Source organism: Aptenodytes patagonicus, chromosome 18, assembly GCF_965638725.1.
Source record: "Aptenodytes patagonicus chromosome 18, bAptPat1.pri.cur, whole genome shotgun sequence".
NCBI lineage: Eukaryota > Metazoa > Chordata > Aves > Sphenisciformes > Spheniscidae > Aptenodytes > Aptenodytes patagonicus.
In genome coordinates, this window is record NC_134966.1 from 2,705,983 (window position 1) to 2,719,902 (window position 13,920).

General features: G+C 49.5%; 1 protein-coding gene across 13 annotated transcripts in view; it reads left to right on the forward strand.

The window, feature by feature from the left end:
* The window catches only part of EHMT1 (euchromatic histone lysine methyltransferase 1), a 124,942-nt gene extending 113,641 nt beyond the window's left edge, over positions 1–11,301 (forward strand). For all 13 annotated transcript variants that reach the window (XM_076355804.1, XM_076355795.1, XM_076355800.1 and 10 more), the window contains 4 exons: positions 1,724–1,810; positions 6,291–6,369; positions 9,270–9,445; positions 9,757–11,301. In XM_076355804.1, coding sequence (XP_076211919.1) covers positions 1,724–1,810; positions 6,291–6,369; positions 9,270–9,445; positions 9,757–9,940 — 526 coding nt within the window. In that variant the 3' untranslated portion in view covers positions 9,941–11,301. The remainder of the gene's footprint in view (positions 1–1,723; positions 1,811–6,290; positions 6,370–9,269; positions 9,446–9,756) is intronic.
* Positions 11,302–13,920: the final 2,619 nt, after the last annotated feature.

The window sequence follows — 13,920 nt, forward strand, 5'->3', positions numbered from 1 at the left end:
TGGACCTCTGCTATGGAGAAGTTTGCCACTGCACTAAATGTATCAGGACAAACTTCAAAGGAATCCCACTGGAAAACAGACTTTTGCGAAGTTTTTGTAGTACTGACAACACTTTTTTTGCAAGCTTTGTAGTTTCAATGACATTTTGCAACGTTAAAAATAAGTAAGGAAAAGGCTCGATGCGTTTCAACAGAACTTTACCCCTCTCTGGTTTTCCCTGCCAAGCTCCAGAGCTCCGGTGCCTGTGTGGGTGTTTATTTAGGAGCTGTACAGCTAGAGCTGTTGCTTTTGCATTTTTGCCTTGCTAAAGTATTTTTCTGAAGACGGGAAGGGTTGGAAACCGAACCATGAGCCTGGGAGAGCGGCTTTGTCGGGAAGCTGGCGCTAAGGTCAGGTGCTTGGCAGAGCTGCGCTTGAGGTCCCTGGGGAGTCAGCGGAGGAAACCTCCTGCGTTTGGGCTGCAGCGTGACACATGGGTGTTCCTGCTCCATTTTCAGTGCTTCCTTTATCAGATTTGCTCCAAATTAACTCTGCTCAGCAGTGCACATGTTTCCATCTGGCAGGCTGACCCAGCTCAGCTGGGAAGCTGAGATTGGAACCGTGGTCCCACTGCTGCTGGTGTCGGTCCCGACAGCAGAGCCTGAACCCGAGCCTGGCTCTCTGCTCTGCTGTGATGGACAAGGCAAAACATGGGGGAGCTTCCCAAGCCTGAAATACAGCCTTATAACCTGTTTAACATGACGTCATGTTTTGCCCTGGTGAAGGCTCCAGGAGCTGTGAGCGAATATGAGAAAATGCACAGCCCCTGGTTTGAGCTGACGGTGCAAGGAGGGAATGGGGGAGGGAAGAAGAGAGGAGTACTGGGAAAAGCAACAGGGTGAAGTTAAGGTGAGCATCGGATTTCTCTTTATTCCGATAACAGCGTCGCTGAGAGTGGGTTTTGGTTCCCTTGGGGACAGAGCGAGCCTTCCCTAGCCCTGGAGACTGTTCATCCTGCACTTAACTCAAGTTCTGGCTGAGCAGGAGGCAAAATGACTTACAGGATTGTTTCTCTGCCTATAAACTCCATCAGTAAAATTCCACAGAGCAGCTATTACACCAAGAAGTTTCAAGTTGCAGCGTTTCTTCCTTGTCTTTCAGCCAGGGAGCTGGATATGATGGAGTTGCTAAATGCACCGGCCTCAGCAGAGGGCAAAGGGATCAAAGCACTTAGCTCAAGGTGTTCTTAATTCACCGTAAGCTCCCTGCCTTCCCCCTGCAGCACGCCTCCCTGCAGAGCTACGCTGCCTTAAGTCCCCTTCCACCTTCCCTGCCTTCCCCCGAGTGCCGGGTGTGTGCATGGAAGGGAAAACAAATGCCGGTGGTGGGATTCTAGTGTTCTACATGTAAATCATCAACGGCGTGACCACACAGAGCATCCAGTCCCGTACCCTCTTCCCCAGTCCTGAACATGTCCAGTCCCTAGGTGTGCACCTCACCAGGTGCTGCTGGGCGCCCGTCCCTTGTCCCCAGGCTGTTCCCATCCGAGCATCTGCCCGCACGCTCAGAGCAGCAGTGGGAGTGGAGCGTACCCAGCGTGAGAACTGGGGGGGGTGAATATTGAAGTCATCTTTGAGTTTGTGCTGATGAAAGGTTGCTGGTTTTTTTGCTCATTTCTCTATGAAAATTCGTTGTCTTTCTGTGGAGTGCTGCCGTTAACGTGGTTTCGTTTCCTCTTTTCCAGGACTCGATTGCAGCTTTATCGGACACAAAAGATGGGCTGGGGTGTGCGAACAATGCAAGATATTCCACTGGGAACCTTTGTGTGCGAGTAAGTTACTCAGCTTTTATTAGCTCCCGCAAACGCATCGCTTCCAGAGGGCCAGGATGGCTTGCTCCTCTTCAAGGAGAGGTTTTCACGCAAATCAAATTGGCATCGAGCCGAGCTGCTTGCCCTCAGTCAGAGGTTTCCTGACTCCGTTTCCTGCTCTGTTTGTCCTTTTCCTCACAGCGTGGAGCTTTCTCCACCCAACTCCGTCTTGCTGGGGTCTGTGCTCAGCTCTCTTACCCCTCTGAAACACAAGCGATGGGGGAAAAATGCACTTGGGTTATGCTGTAAATGTGCTCAACTCACATGTTCACCGTGGATGTGGGACACTTAAGGCCAAGGCAATTAGGAAAAACTTTTTTATACCGGATCTTTTTCTGTTTCAATACTGACCTCTCAAGAGGTTTTCCAGTGTCACAGCTCTGGCTTTAGTCTGATTCAGCAAAACAGTAAAGCACTTGGCGTTAAGCACATGTTTCGGCCCTGATTCAATAAATTACTTAAGAACAAAAATGCTCAGATTTATGTCAAGTGAAAAAACTGCCATCGAACCCTGTGGATTTTAGGCTTTAAAGTGGTATATGTACTTTATTAAATATTTTGGAAAATGTTTTCTTCATTGCAATACTACAGCGAGTTAAGACCTCCTAAATAAGGCTGGACTCATGCCCTTCATGGAAATAGGTGCTAGGGTTTTTTAGAACTAGTTATTGATGTTTTATAGAATTGGGGCGGGGGATTGAGGAAGATTATTGCAGAATTTAAAAAAAAAAAAAAAAAGGAAGGAAAAGAAAAATCCGCAGTGAATTGGCCAAGTATTTCTTCCATGTTAGGAGCTGCCAGACGATAAAATGTTTTTTCAGAGGTAAAGCTTAAAACTCTGCTGTTTGTGGGGAGCGTCTCAAGTCTGTCTTCAGGTGGGGCTTCCTGTTAAGTACCAAAGGTCCCCGTGTCCTGGTTCAGCGCCCAGAGATGAGCCAGAGCCTCTGTGTGAACTGCTCCCAAAGAAAAAAAGGCACTGACTTTTGGCAAATCCTAATGGAATGCTAACACGCAAGAGGAATAAGCAGTGGTGAACAGGCAGCCCAAGGAAACGGGGCAGCCCTGCGCAACAGTGTAATTAACACAGACAGGCGCGTTGTAGAGCACATCAGAGCTGATGGGGTGCAGATACCAGAACCGTGCTTAACTCTTCCCTCCACCCTTGCCAGGAGCTGCTGACACTGTTTCAGTGGTAGGCATTATCTCCTTCATTATCTAAATGAGCTGCATACTAAAAAGCTGAGCTAATTTATGTCTTGCCCATGCACATTCCTCCTTGTCTCCATCACTCTCACACACACGTTATTTACTCAACTCACCAACTCCAGTCCTTCTCTCCTCCTCAAGCCAGCTGCACTGATGTCCTTCCTGTGATTCTTTATGGGCAACCTATAGACTTGGTTTCTTCTTTTCCTCACCTCTGGCAAAGAAGCCTCGGTGCAGGCAGTGCTCGGGGGCTGCTTGCACACAGCAGCTCCCGGGATCGGCTCTTGTGGAAGAGTATTTTGCATTAAACGTCTGGATTAGAGCCCTGAGTGGGTAGTCGCTTTGTACAGCGGTTATTACTCTGCTTTGGAAGGATGATAATTGTATTGGTGTAAGGATGACTTTTATTTCGTAATTTTTCACGTATGCCTGCATGGGGGCCAGATCTGGAATAGTTCTCACAGTGCTTTTATTTTGCAAGACTCTGCTGGTACTGACTGTTTCTGTGTGTAAATGCCTTTCTTACACACATACTGCTTTTCAGCCCGCTCCGTACTTCAGATATCTTTCAACTTTTCTCTGTAATCACTCCAAAAATGGTTTCCCTTTCCGTTTCTGCTTGCAGACTGTCCCTCTGGCAGCCCGCAGCAGCTTCTGCAGGGAGCGTTTAGCAGAGCTCAGAGCAGTTTGGCAGCTGGGAGTGTGGCTCTGCCAGCACGGTGGCCAGCCAGCCCTCCCACCGTTGTCTCCAGGGCTCCCCAGACCCCAGCTGCTCCAGACCCTTCAGCTGCTCCAGACCCTCCTACTAACGGCCTCCAGTACCTTCAGCGCCGTCCTGGAAGCAGCAGCTTAGCGAGGGGAGATGCAGCAGTGTCATCCTCCCTGCCTCGCTGGGCTCTCACGGAGTTTTTAGGCTCTGCCACTCACAGATGCTCAGGAGCGTGCTCATGTGCAGGTTTCTCCCTGGCCTCCGAATTTGTCACTGCTCAGAAGTTGCTGTTGCTCCCCCTGTGCTGACGTTGCTGTGGGTTGTTTTGAGTCTGCTCTGTTCATGCTTGGTTGTCAGTTGGTGTAACTGCTCATTCTGGAAATGGCACAGCTGGTTAAGGGCTTTTATTGGAGAGGCTTTGAATTAGTGGGATGCAGAAGCCAGAGGTTTGTGAGGATCTGGTCTGTTCTTTCGGTGGTTTCCAAATATTTCATTTCTGTACAAAACAATGATGCTCTAATAGATACCATCTGCATCGAGCCAGGTATTTTAGCCACACCTTCAGCCAGAGAAGCCCCAGGCATCCCGTCTCCCACACCCCGTGGAAAATGCTGGAGCCTGTGCTAAGGACTTCTTCTTGTCCTGATTTTTGCATGGAGTGCATTCTGATCTTGCGGTGATGAGTGGCAGTGTAAAGCTCTGAGATGTAGTTACTTGCCATCGGCGTGCTGAACATCTTGCTGAGAAGAAAGATGCTGGCTTGACTTCGGGAGCTTTTAAATGAAGGGGCTGATGCTCCCTGCTATTTTTTTGGGTAGGAAAATGTACCTCTTGCACATCCTTCCATAACTTTGGACCTGGGAAATTAGGGAACCATTTGTATTGGTAAGCAGCTCTGGAAAGGAAATGAGTTACAAGAATAGTCTTTAAAGGAACGTCGAAACAACAATTTTTAATTAGATTGTGGGTTTTTTTGTTTCACTGAGTTGTAAACCTGAAGTGGCTGTCCCTGAGCAGAGTGCCTCTCCGTGCAGCATTATTCAGCTGTTTCTCAGCTGCTGCTGGCTACTGTGCCGTGTTACAGCAATTTCTCTCCCTCTCTGGCCATCATCTTCCTATTGCTTTAGGTCACCAACGAGCGTGTGATTTCCAGTAATGCTGCAGCCTTACGGGAGCGCTTAATAAATAACGAGATGCGGTGGGGGCAAACAGGAGGATCACCTGCGGCGGCAGCCTCCTGCTCTGGCAGAGCGACTTGGCCAGATCACTCCGATTTGAGAACTGCAGCCAAATGATCCCTTGTCACAGCGTGCGTGGGTCCTCTCCAGATTAATGTTTCGTGGTTCTCCTCTTCCCCAGCCCTGGAGTTAAATGATTCCTTGAGCCACAGGGGGAAATGGATACGGTTGGTTAACACTTCGAAAATGCCTTGAGAGCTGCAGAGGAATGCTGTGATAATGGCTGCTGCTGATGGAAGTCTCTGTTGATGCTGCGAAGAATATTTATTTGTATTGTGAATCCTTTGCTTATAATTAATTAGCATTGTGTTAAAGGCTTGGAAGACTTACATACCAGAATCTACTGCGCTGTTGCTTCTTTCTCGTCTCCTCCCTCTTGCTCAGTACCTCTCCTGTTGTGTCTCTTTCTTTGGTTGCAAGCAGGTCAGGGCAGGAAATGTTGAACCTGGGCAGTCTAAAACCATTTAAGATGGAGACGGGGAGACAAATGGGGGAACACCAGTGCAGCGGGGATTCCTGCAACAAGGGGGTTTGCATCAAAACCAGCATCTGTCTGGGGTGTGAAAGGTGGTGTGTGTATTTAGTCCTTCTCAGCAGGCCAGGCCAAGCAGCACGTGCTTCACGGTGCTTGGAGGACCTGGTTGTAATCTGCTTTGCACCAGGTTTTACAACAAGGTGGTTGTTACTTGGATCACAGCTCTGATTTATTCTGGTTTGAGAGGGATTGAGAAAGAAACTTAGATCCTTCCAGGGATCCTGCCAGGTTAGGTTAGACCTAAGACTTTTAAAACAAAACTTTTTAAGGTATGTAGCATATGTAATTGGTCAAAATACCCTGGAAAATACAGGAAGGACAGACACAAACATTTTTCTTTGGGATGTAAACAGCACAAGCATTGCAGTGGTGTATAGGAGAGCCAAGACATGAGTCTGACCGTGAACATAAGGAGAATGGGATTAATGTGTTGATCTTGGTCAACAAAGAGATTTGCAAAAGGAAACATAGTCCTCGGGGAAAAAGTAAATTTTGTTGGAAGTAAGACTTCATTTTTAATACTAAAAGTGTTGCCCTGAAAAGGTGGAGTTTGGAGCCAGATTTTAGCTGCTGTAAGTTGGCAAAGCTGAGTTTGCCCGGGTGGCTCTGAGATGACCTGCACTGCTAAGGCTGCAGGTTGCCATCTGTGGCTGGGCTGTATCCCTTTCTTTCCCTCTTCCCAGAAAGAGGTGTTTAAACTCAAGCTTGTGATTGCATGAGCATCTTATTTCTGCCTTTCCTGTTTGTCTGCAGGTATGTTGGTGAGCTGATATCTGATTCCGAGGCAGATGTCCGTGAAGAGGACTCCTACCTCTTCGACCTTGACAACAAGGTACTGTATCTGAAGGTATCTAACGAGACAAACCCAAGGTCTTGCCTCTCCAAAAGAGCAAGGAGAATATTTGTCTCCATCTTGATGTACGGCACAATCTGAAAGCCTGCAAAGAGGAGGACCACATCCTGGCTGCATTTTAGTCAAAATATAGAGTGGTTGAGGTTAAGGCTTAGGGTTTGTTAAAATGGTAACCGAGCCCAGCAGCCCTGGGCCACCGCGGTACGTGCTGCCCACGCCAGTTTTGATGCAAGATGCTCTTCTGTCAAAACCGTTTGGGCATACTGAGTTCAGTTGTTCAATTTTTGATACTCAGGTGTATATATGCAGGCTTGCAACTGTGTTGATTGGCAGCTCCGTAAGTTCCTCATAAAAAAATGAGCTGAAAGACTGAAAAAACCCCCCATTCACTTATAAAGGCATCCATCAGATACCCTGGCAGGGATTGAGGCTTGTTCTTCTGGTAGTTACCCCGCGCTGCTCTGCGGAAGGCTGTCTCAGAGCAGAAACCTTGCTTTGAAAAGTGCGATCTAAAGCTTTTAAGCAAGGCCATCACTTCAGACTTTCCTTGGGAAAGGAGAAGAGGAGAAAGGTGAGCTGGGGACTCAGAGAAGTGGGGTGGCTTCCAAGGAAAGCTGTAAAACGGTGTCTGTCTTGTTTCTGTCATCAGCTAGTGACAAAGAAGCTTTGTTTTATTTTTTTGCCCCTTTTTTTTTCTTTTTTTAAAGTGACACACATTCAACAACTGAAAAAAAGATCAAGTAATGAGTCTTGTAGTCAGTCTGAAAACAGGGAGGTCAAACTGTTATTAAGAAGTTGAAAAGCAGCAGGGACTTTGTGCATTTATGAGCAAGAGCCTGCCTGGGCCTTGCCTTGCCTTTAGGTTAGCCCCCGGCTGGCTGCCTTGAGGGAGAACCTCTGCGTTTGCTCTTACCAAGCCTTCAGTGAAGCAAGGAGGGAGACCTAAGTACAGGTGCAAGCACGTCATCTCTTTTCATGGTATCTTCAAAGTGGTGCATCTGTAGAAAACCAGGCACCCAAGTCATCGAGTGATTGTTAAAAGAAGCCCTTTGGGATGGGTGGAGGAGGGCAGGGCAGAGCCAGCCGGGTCCTGTGGCCTCCTGAGTGATGGGAAATTATTAAGGGTGTGAACCCCAACCCTGGGAGGGGACAGCCTTGGGGTCCTGGTGTGTCTTGAAGGAGTGGCTTGGATGGGCTTGTGCTGTAGTGAAAGAGAGTGGTGAGGACGTCACTTCTGATGTCCCTGTACCTTGAGTTGTCACTCAAGGCCACGTGCATGGTGAATCGTTCAGCGTGCCGGGTCCTGCAGTCACATCCCGTCCCGTGTCTGAAAGGGGACGAACATCGAACAGCCAAAACTTAACCGCCATTGCTGGGTTTCCAGGGAGGGAGACACAGCACGACAGATGCTCTCTGGGCTTCCACTGGTTAAAGGAATAGTTTGCTTGTCTCTCTATTGGAGAGCTGGAAAAAACAGGCTATTTCTGGGAAAGACGAGGTTGAGTTTTAGCTGCTGTGGTTGCTTTCTGTTTGTGTTAAGCCACTCCTTTCCCACGCGCAGGCCCATCCTCTGCAGTCCTTGCTCACGTGCGTGGCCCTGCTGTGCTCCATCGAGGAGAGGCAGCGGTCGGGGCTGCACGCTGCTGCCTCTGTGTGACCCCTGCCTGCCTGCAGGCAGGAGGGGCTTTCTTTGGGCTTCCTCTCTTCCAAGAAACCCTGGTGCCTTCCCACTCTTGAGGAGACTCATCTCGCCCCAGAGCAGGTTCATGGTTTCTCCTCTTCCTCTCTACTTGCCACCGTGTGACTCTTACGTTCCTGGTACCCTCGTAGCAAGGTGGGGAGCGGTTTGCTTTGGGGCTTGTCCTCCTCAGCAGCTTCACAGTGAGGATGCTGCTGAGGCTCCTTTCTCGAGAAACACGTCTTGACTTGTATGGTGGAGAGCTCAGTTTTTTCCAGACGGTCACTAGATGTGGTAGTGGGTGATGTCCTCACCAACCGTGGCATTTCCATGGATAAAAGTGAGAGGGTGATGGGAATTACTTAAAATTGAAATCAGAGCCAGTGACACTGTGTGTGATACGGGACCATGTGGAGTGACGCCTCCCCCAGTCTTCGGGACATCTTCCCTGGGCTCCTGCACCAGTCGGGCGGTGTGATCTGGCACGGTTCATCCATTAGCAATTGCAAGGTGCTTGCCCAAAAGGGAGTTTGAGCACGGCTAATGGATCCTTTTGCTTTTGGCCTCTTTGCAACTGAAATTAGCTTCTGTAATTAAAGTCTCTGCTTTGCACAGTCATTCTCTGCTGGAATAAAAAAGCCCTGGGGGGGGTTCTTTTATTTTCAAGGAAAACAAAATATTACTGCTCTCTGGAAAGGGAATTTCTGTGTTCTCACTTTCTCTTTTATCTGCAAAAACCTGTGTTTTCTCAAGGCTCTGGCTTTGTGTTTCCTAGCTGTCATGTTCAATTAGAGGACAGAACAGATGCCTGTTTCCCTATCCGGTGGCTTTTACCCATAAGGTGTCTGTCTGCACCAGACATCAATCCCGCTACGCCAAACTGGTGCTTTGGCAGAGCAGGGCTGAGGAGAACTGATGTGCCAGCCAGTGTCAGGAGCATTGTAAAAGGTCTTTGGGCTTGTGGGGGCAGAGTGCCGTGCAGAAAACTGTATTTTCAGGGTACTGTTGAATATCAAAGTGTGTGTGTTTAGTCCTTTTAAACCTGCAGTGGGTGTCCTGCCCCGGTTGTTCTTCTTCTTGAAGCTCTCCAGAGTATTAGTGGAACGACCAATAGTTCGGTCATTTGTTTTATTTAAACAAGTAGCAGTAATAATACTAAACCCAACCTCATCTAATGGAAGATGCAATGTTTCTCCTCTAGGATGGAGAGGTGTACTGCATAGATGCCCGTTTCTATGGCAACATCAGCCGCTTTATAAACCACCTCTGTGAGCCAAACCTCATCCCGGTGCGAGTCTTCATGTCGCATCAGGACCTCCGCTTTCCCAGGATCGCCTTCTTCAGCACGAGGCATATAGAAGCTGGAGAAGAAATCGGGTGAGTGCTGTCCCCGGGGCTGCTTTTCCAACAGGGAGCCGCCGCCTCGCTCGGGGAAGGACCGGGTGGAGAGGGACAAAAGTTCTGCTGCTCCCGAGCTGGTTCACTCCATCCCTTTGCTCTCCGGGCTGTGTCCCCAGGGTCCCCCGGGGATCCCGCAAACGCGCTCCATCCCCTGAAGCTTTGCAAAAAACCCCAAGTGTGGCAGCACTAAGGACCGCCGACCCCGGCGTCTTGTGCCGATGCACGGTCCCTTTTGTTCCTGCATGCTTCTGCTTTGCAGTGACCCCATCTCTGTCTCTCTCTTGCAGCTTTGACTACGGAGACAGGTTCTGGGACATCAAAGGCAAATACTTCAGCTGTCAGTGCGGTTCACCCAAGTGCAAACACTCGAGCTCAGCGCTGGCCCAGCGGCAGGCGAGCACCTCGTCCCAGGACACGCAGGAAAACGGGCTCCCCGACACCAGCTCTGCCACAGCAGCCGGCCCCTTTTGAGGCTCCGCTCCCCAGAGACTGACTTGTTTTAACCCTATAGATTCGCATACTGTCTGAATTTCCATTTAAAAGAGAAAAAAAAAAAGAAAAAAAAAAAAAAACAAAACCCGCTCAAGGAAAGCCAAGGGTTTGTGACACTTAGGGCTGTGCCACCGACTGTTACTTGAGGAATAAGTAAAAGCAAATCCCACCTCCGTGATGTTGTTCTCCCCTCCCCAGTCCTGGAAAGCTGCTGGTTTTCACAGTTGCGTGTGGAGGGGTGGCTGTTGCATTTTTTTTCCATGCGAGCTGTCCTGGCCTCCGTCTCTTAATGTGCTAAGTGTTGTCAGAGCCAAGGGAGAGCCGCCCGTCCTCTGACTATTGTTAATTGAATGGATCGCTCATGCCAAGTCATCTCCAGTTCACTTGTAATAAACTTTGAATACTTGATGGGACTTTCTTTCTAAAAGCCGGGGGGAGTGGGGAGGGAGAGGGAGGTGCTGGCGTTTGGGTTTGCTTGGCACAGCCTCGGGGCAGGTTCTGCTGGTTGGTTTTTGTTGGTTTGTTTGGTTTTTTGGTTGGTGTTTTTTTGTTTTTGTTTTTTTTTTTTTTTTTTTAAAATCACGAATTTCTCCCACATCTCGCAGGACGTTGCGGTGGGGCCTTTCCCTAGGAGCTGGAGGGCGTTTCTAACAAATACCCTCCTTGTTACCTAATCCACCGGCCTTTTTCTCTTCTGACGAGAAGAAACCCACAGTCCTTACAATCCCTTTGGTCCCTGGCTCTCTCCCGAGCCGACCAGAGACGCTTCCCCTAAGACCGTGCTCCCTCCCGGGCTTTCTCCGTTACAAACCAGCTCTCGTCTGCGCCGCTTGGCCGTGTTACTGTCTCAGTGTTCGGTTCATCCGTGGAAGGATTTCCCTCGCCCCGTCGCATTAGCCGTTTTAGAGAGGGAAAGTTGAAGGGGATTGTACAAGACACTAACTTCTTAAGAAAATCAGTTTTTCTTTTTTTAAAAATAAAGCGAATGATATATATATTATAGAGAACCTCGACTCGCGTCCGCCGGGTGGGGCGAACAGCAGACAGGACATGTCGCAGCGAGAAGATCCCAGATGCCACCAGCTCGTCTGTTCCCATCACTTTTCTCAATGCTGGGCACCTCCGGTTAATTTTTAAGCCACACGCTATGAGGTTTCAATAAACTGATTTATTTTTTACCATTACCGAAACATTGGGGACTAGTGTTAAAAAGGAAAAAAAAAACAAAAACCACAAAAAAACCACAAAAAAACCCAAAACAACAACAAAAAGAAACCACAAAACAAAACGGTGCTGATTCTGGTGTGATTTTTGCTCACCACGTGAATATAAACTATCAATTGTATAAAAAGAACAAAGTGATTTTAGTATAAAAATGCAGGAAAAAAACACAAAACTTTTTTTAAATTGTTAGTATTGTAGTGTGAATAAATTTGCCATCACCTTTTGTGTGGTGGCTGGGCAGGTCATTATCTTAATTTTTTTTTTGCATATATCTTTAAATACTGTAATTAGTGCAGTAACAGTTTTTTTTGTTCATCTCTTCTAGAACATTCATAATGCCGTCATGTTTATTATTATTATTTTTTTTCTGTTAATGTTTTTGACAGTTTTAAAGGAGCAGTCTTTTGGCTCTGATCATTTTCTTGTTCTGTTTTCAATGAAATCAATAAAAAAAAGGAAAAAAAAAAAAAAAAAAAGTGCTTTAAAAGGAGTTTGGCCTTTTTCTCTGCCGGGCTGGTGGGGCTGGCACCGTGCGGGGCTGGGCTGGAGGGGGCTGGCGCTGGCACCTCTCGTCCTTGGGCTTAACAGGAAAATTAAGAAAGCAAAAAAAACCCCCAAACCCCTGCGTACTTTCAAGCAAGGAAAACGAAGCCTGGCTGTTTGCTCCCTGTTCGGGGCCGGGGGGGCGGAGGTTGGGTTTGGGTTTTAAATTCCGTATAATCCCTCAGTCTTAAAGGCGTCCTGTTTGGGAGCCCGGACTCCCGCTGCGGGGTGGGCAGTGCTGGTACCCACCGCTGTGCAGAGCTCAGCGCGGGCTTTGAGGGGCCCGTGGTGCCTCCCCGTCACCTGCGTGGAGGCAATTAAATAAAATTAAATAAGGCCAAGGAAAGGGGCGAGGGGGAGAATCTCCTACTTGCGAGCAAACCCTGGGGACGTTCCCTATCGCGGGAGGAGGCGGCGGGGAGGAACAGCAAGGCTCTGCGGGTTTTTGGCTGGGCCAGCAGCTCCGGCCGGGGCAGGGGCTGGGTTTGGGGGCTGCTGTAGGGTGCAAGTCCCGGCGGAGCGGTGTCGGGGGGGGGGTCCCCCCGAGCCTTGGGGTGCCGGGTGGGGGCTGCCGAGGCTGCGTGACTAAGCACAGCCACCACTCGCCTTTGCCGTCAACCCACCGTGTCAGGAAAAGAAGCAACTCTCTGAGTCACTGCCAGTCGATAGCTCATAAAAATATTCATAAACAGTAGGCAAAGTCCGGCCCGATGCCAGCCGGGGATGGGAGGAGCGGGGAGGGCTTCGGCCGCCGCCTCGCGTGCTCGCCCACCTCTCGCCCACCTGGCAGGAGCCTTCGTCGCCCGCAGAGCCCCGGAGATGCCCTCGTCATCCTCAGTCACAAGCCGGGCGGCTTGAGGGCAGTTGGTCAATAAAACACGATGTCTTTAGGCTGGGTTTGTTTGATGAGAAATGATGGGTTTTGCCGCCGGAATTGCAAAGGGTGCCCTTAGGAATAGCCAGAGCTGTTGGGGAAAGCGAGCAGGACCCTTGAAGACACCCAGGTGCCCTTGCACGTCGAGACCATTTAACTACAGGCTGATGCTAATTATAATAATACGTTCCAATATTGTATAATTAAACATTATAAGGAAAATAATATGCTTTAATTGAAGGTGAGAAGTGGAAAACCCCCAGAGAAATCTAATCTCTGAACGTAACTTGCCCGACATCAGTTATTTTCCTGGGGTTGAGGTGGGAAATGCTCGTGTTTTCGGCGGTGCGTGGCGTCACGCGATGCTGGTCCTGGGTGCAGAGAGGATTTGCACCCGGCGGAGATGGGTGGAGGTTGAACACTGCCGGCTTGCACGTGGTCACAGGCAACCCCCAGCACCGCTGGGTGATGCCTATGCTTTTCTTGCAAATAACTGCAAATTAAATATACACCTTTAATGCCCCACCGCGTTTCCACAGGTGAGGATGAGCCAAAGAAGGGCTGTCCATTTTAACAGGAACTCCTGCGAGGCCAGTGGGCCCCGGCTCAGTGGCTGCTCCAGGGACAGGGGAGGCGAAAGGGCCGTCGTTGCTCCGTGCTCTCCCGAAACAGCCAGTGTGGAGCTGGGGGCTCTGGGGTTGGGGTACGCAGGCGAAGCCGCCTTGGCTGCTCTGCCAACCCCACTCGACTGGGGTCAGCGGCTTGTTGAGACGCTTCATTTCAAAGGATGCAACACTTTTAATGTTAATATTTCGCCCTGAAGCTAAGCTGCTCTGTTGCTAACTGATGGCTCCTTACGAACTGCTGGTGCCAAGCCTTCGCCGTGCACACCCCGGGCTGCCCGAGGAGGTGTCTGTAGCTCTGAGTTTGCTTTTATTTGAGAGAGAGAGAGAATTCTTTTCTTTTAATGCAGCGAGAGCATCTGCTCCGGGCTTTGCTCTCGAGCAGCCAGTAGTCACTTTGCTCGTGGCAGTTACCAGCACAGGAGGATTTCTTCTCCTTTTCAGCCATCGCCAAGTGAGACGCGAGGCCTCGCAGCCGCCCTGCGCGGGGCCGGGAGCCTCCCCTCGGCGCCACTGAGGATGCAGAGAGACCTTCAATCATTCATTGGCCTTTTCCTGGGGATTTTGGCACTCAGCGTGCAATGCTTTGGGACGTCCCCATGATCATGCAGCCATCCTGGGGAGCGGGACCAGGGCTGGATGCTGGATTTGGGTGCTGAGCTCAGGCGGGGCATGGGGCCGAGCTGTGGGGGGAA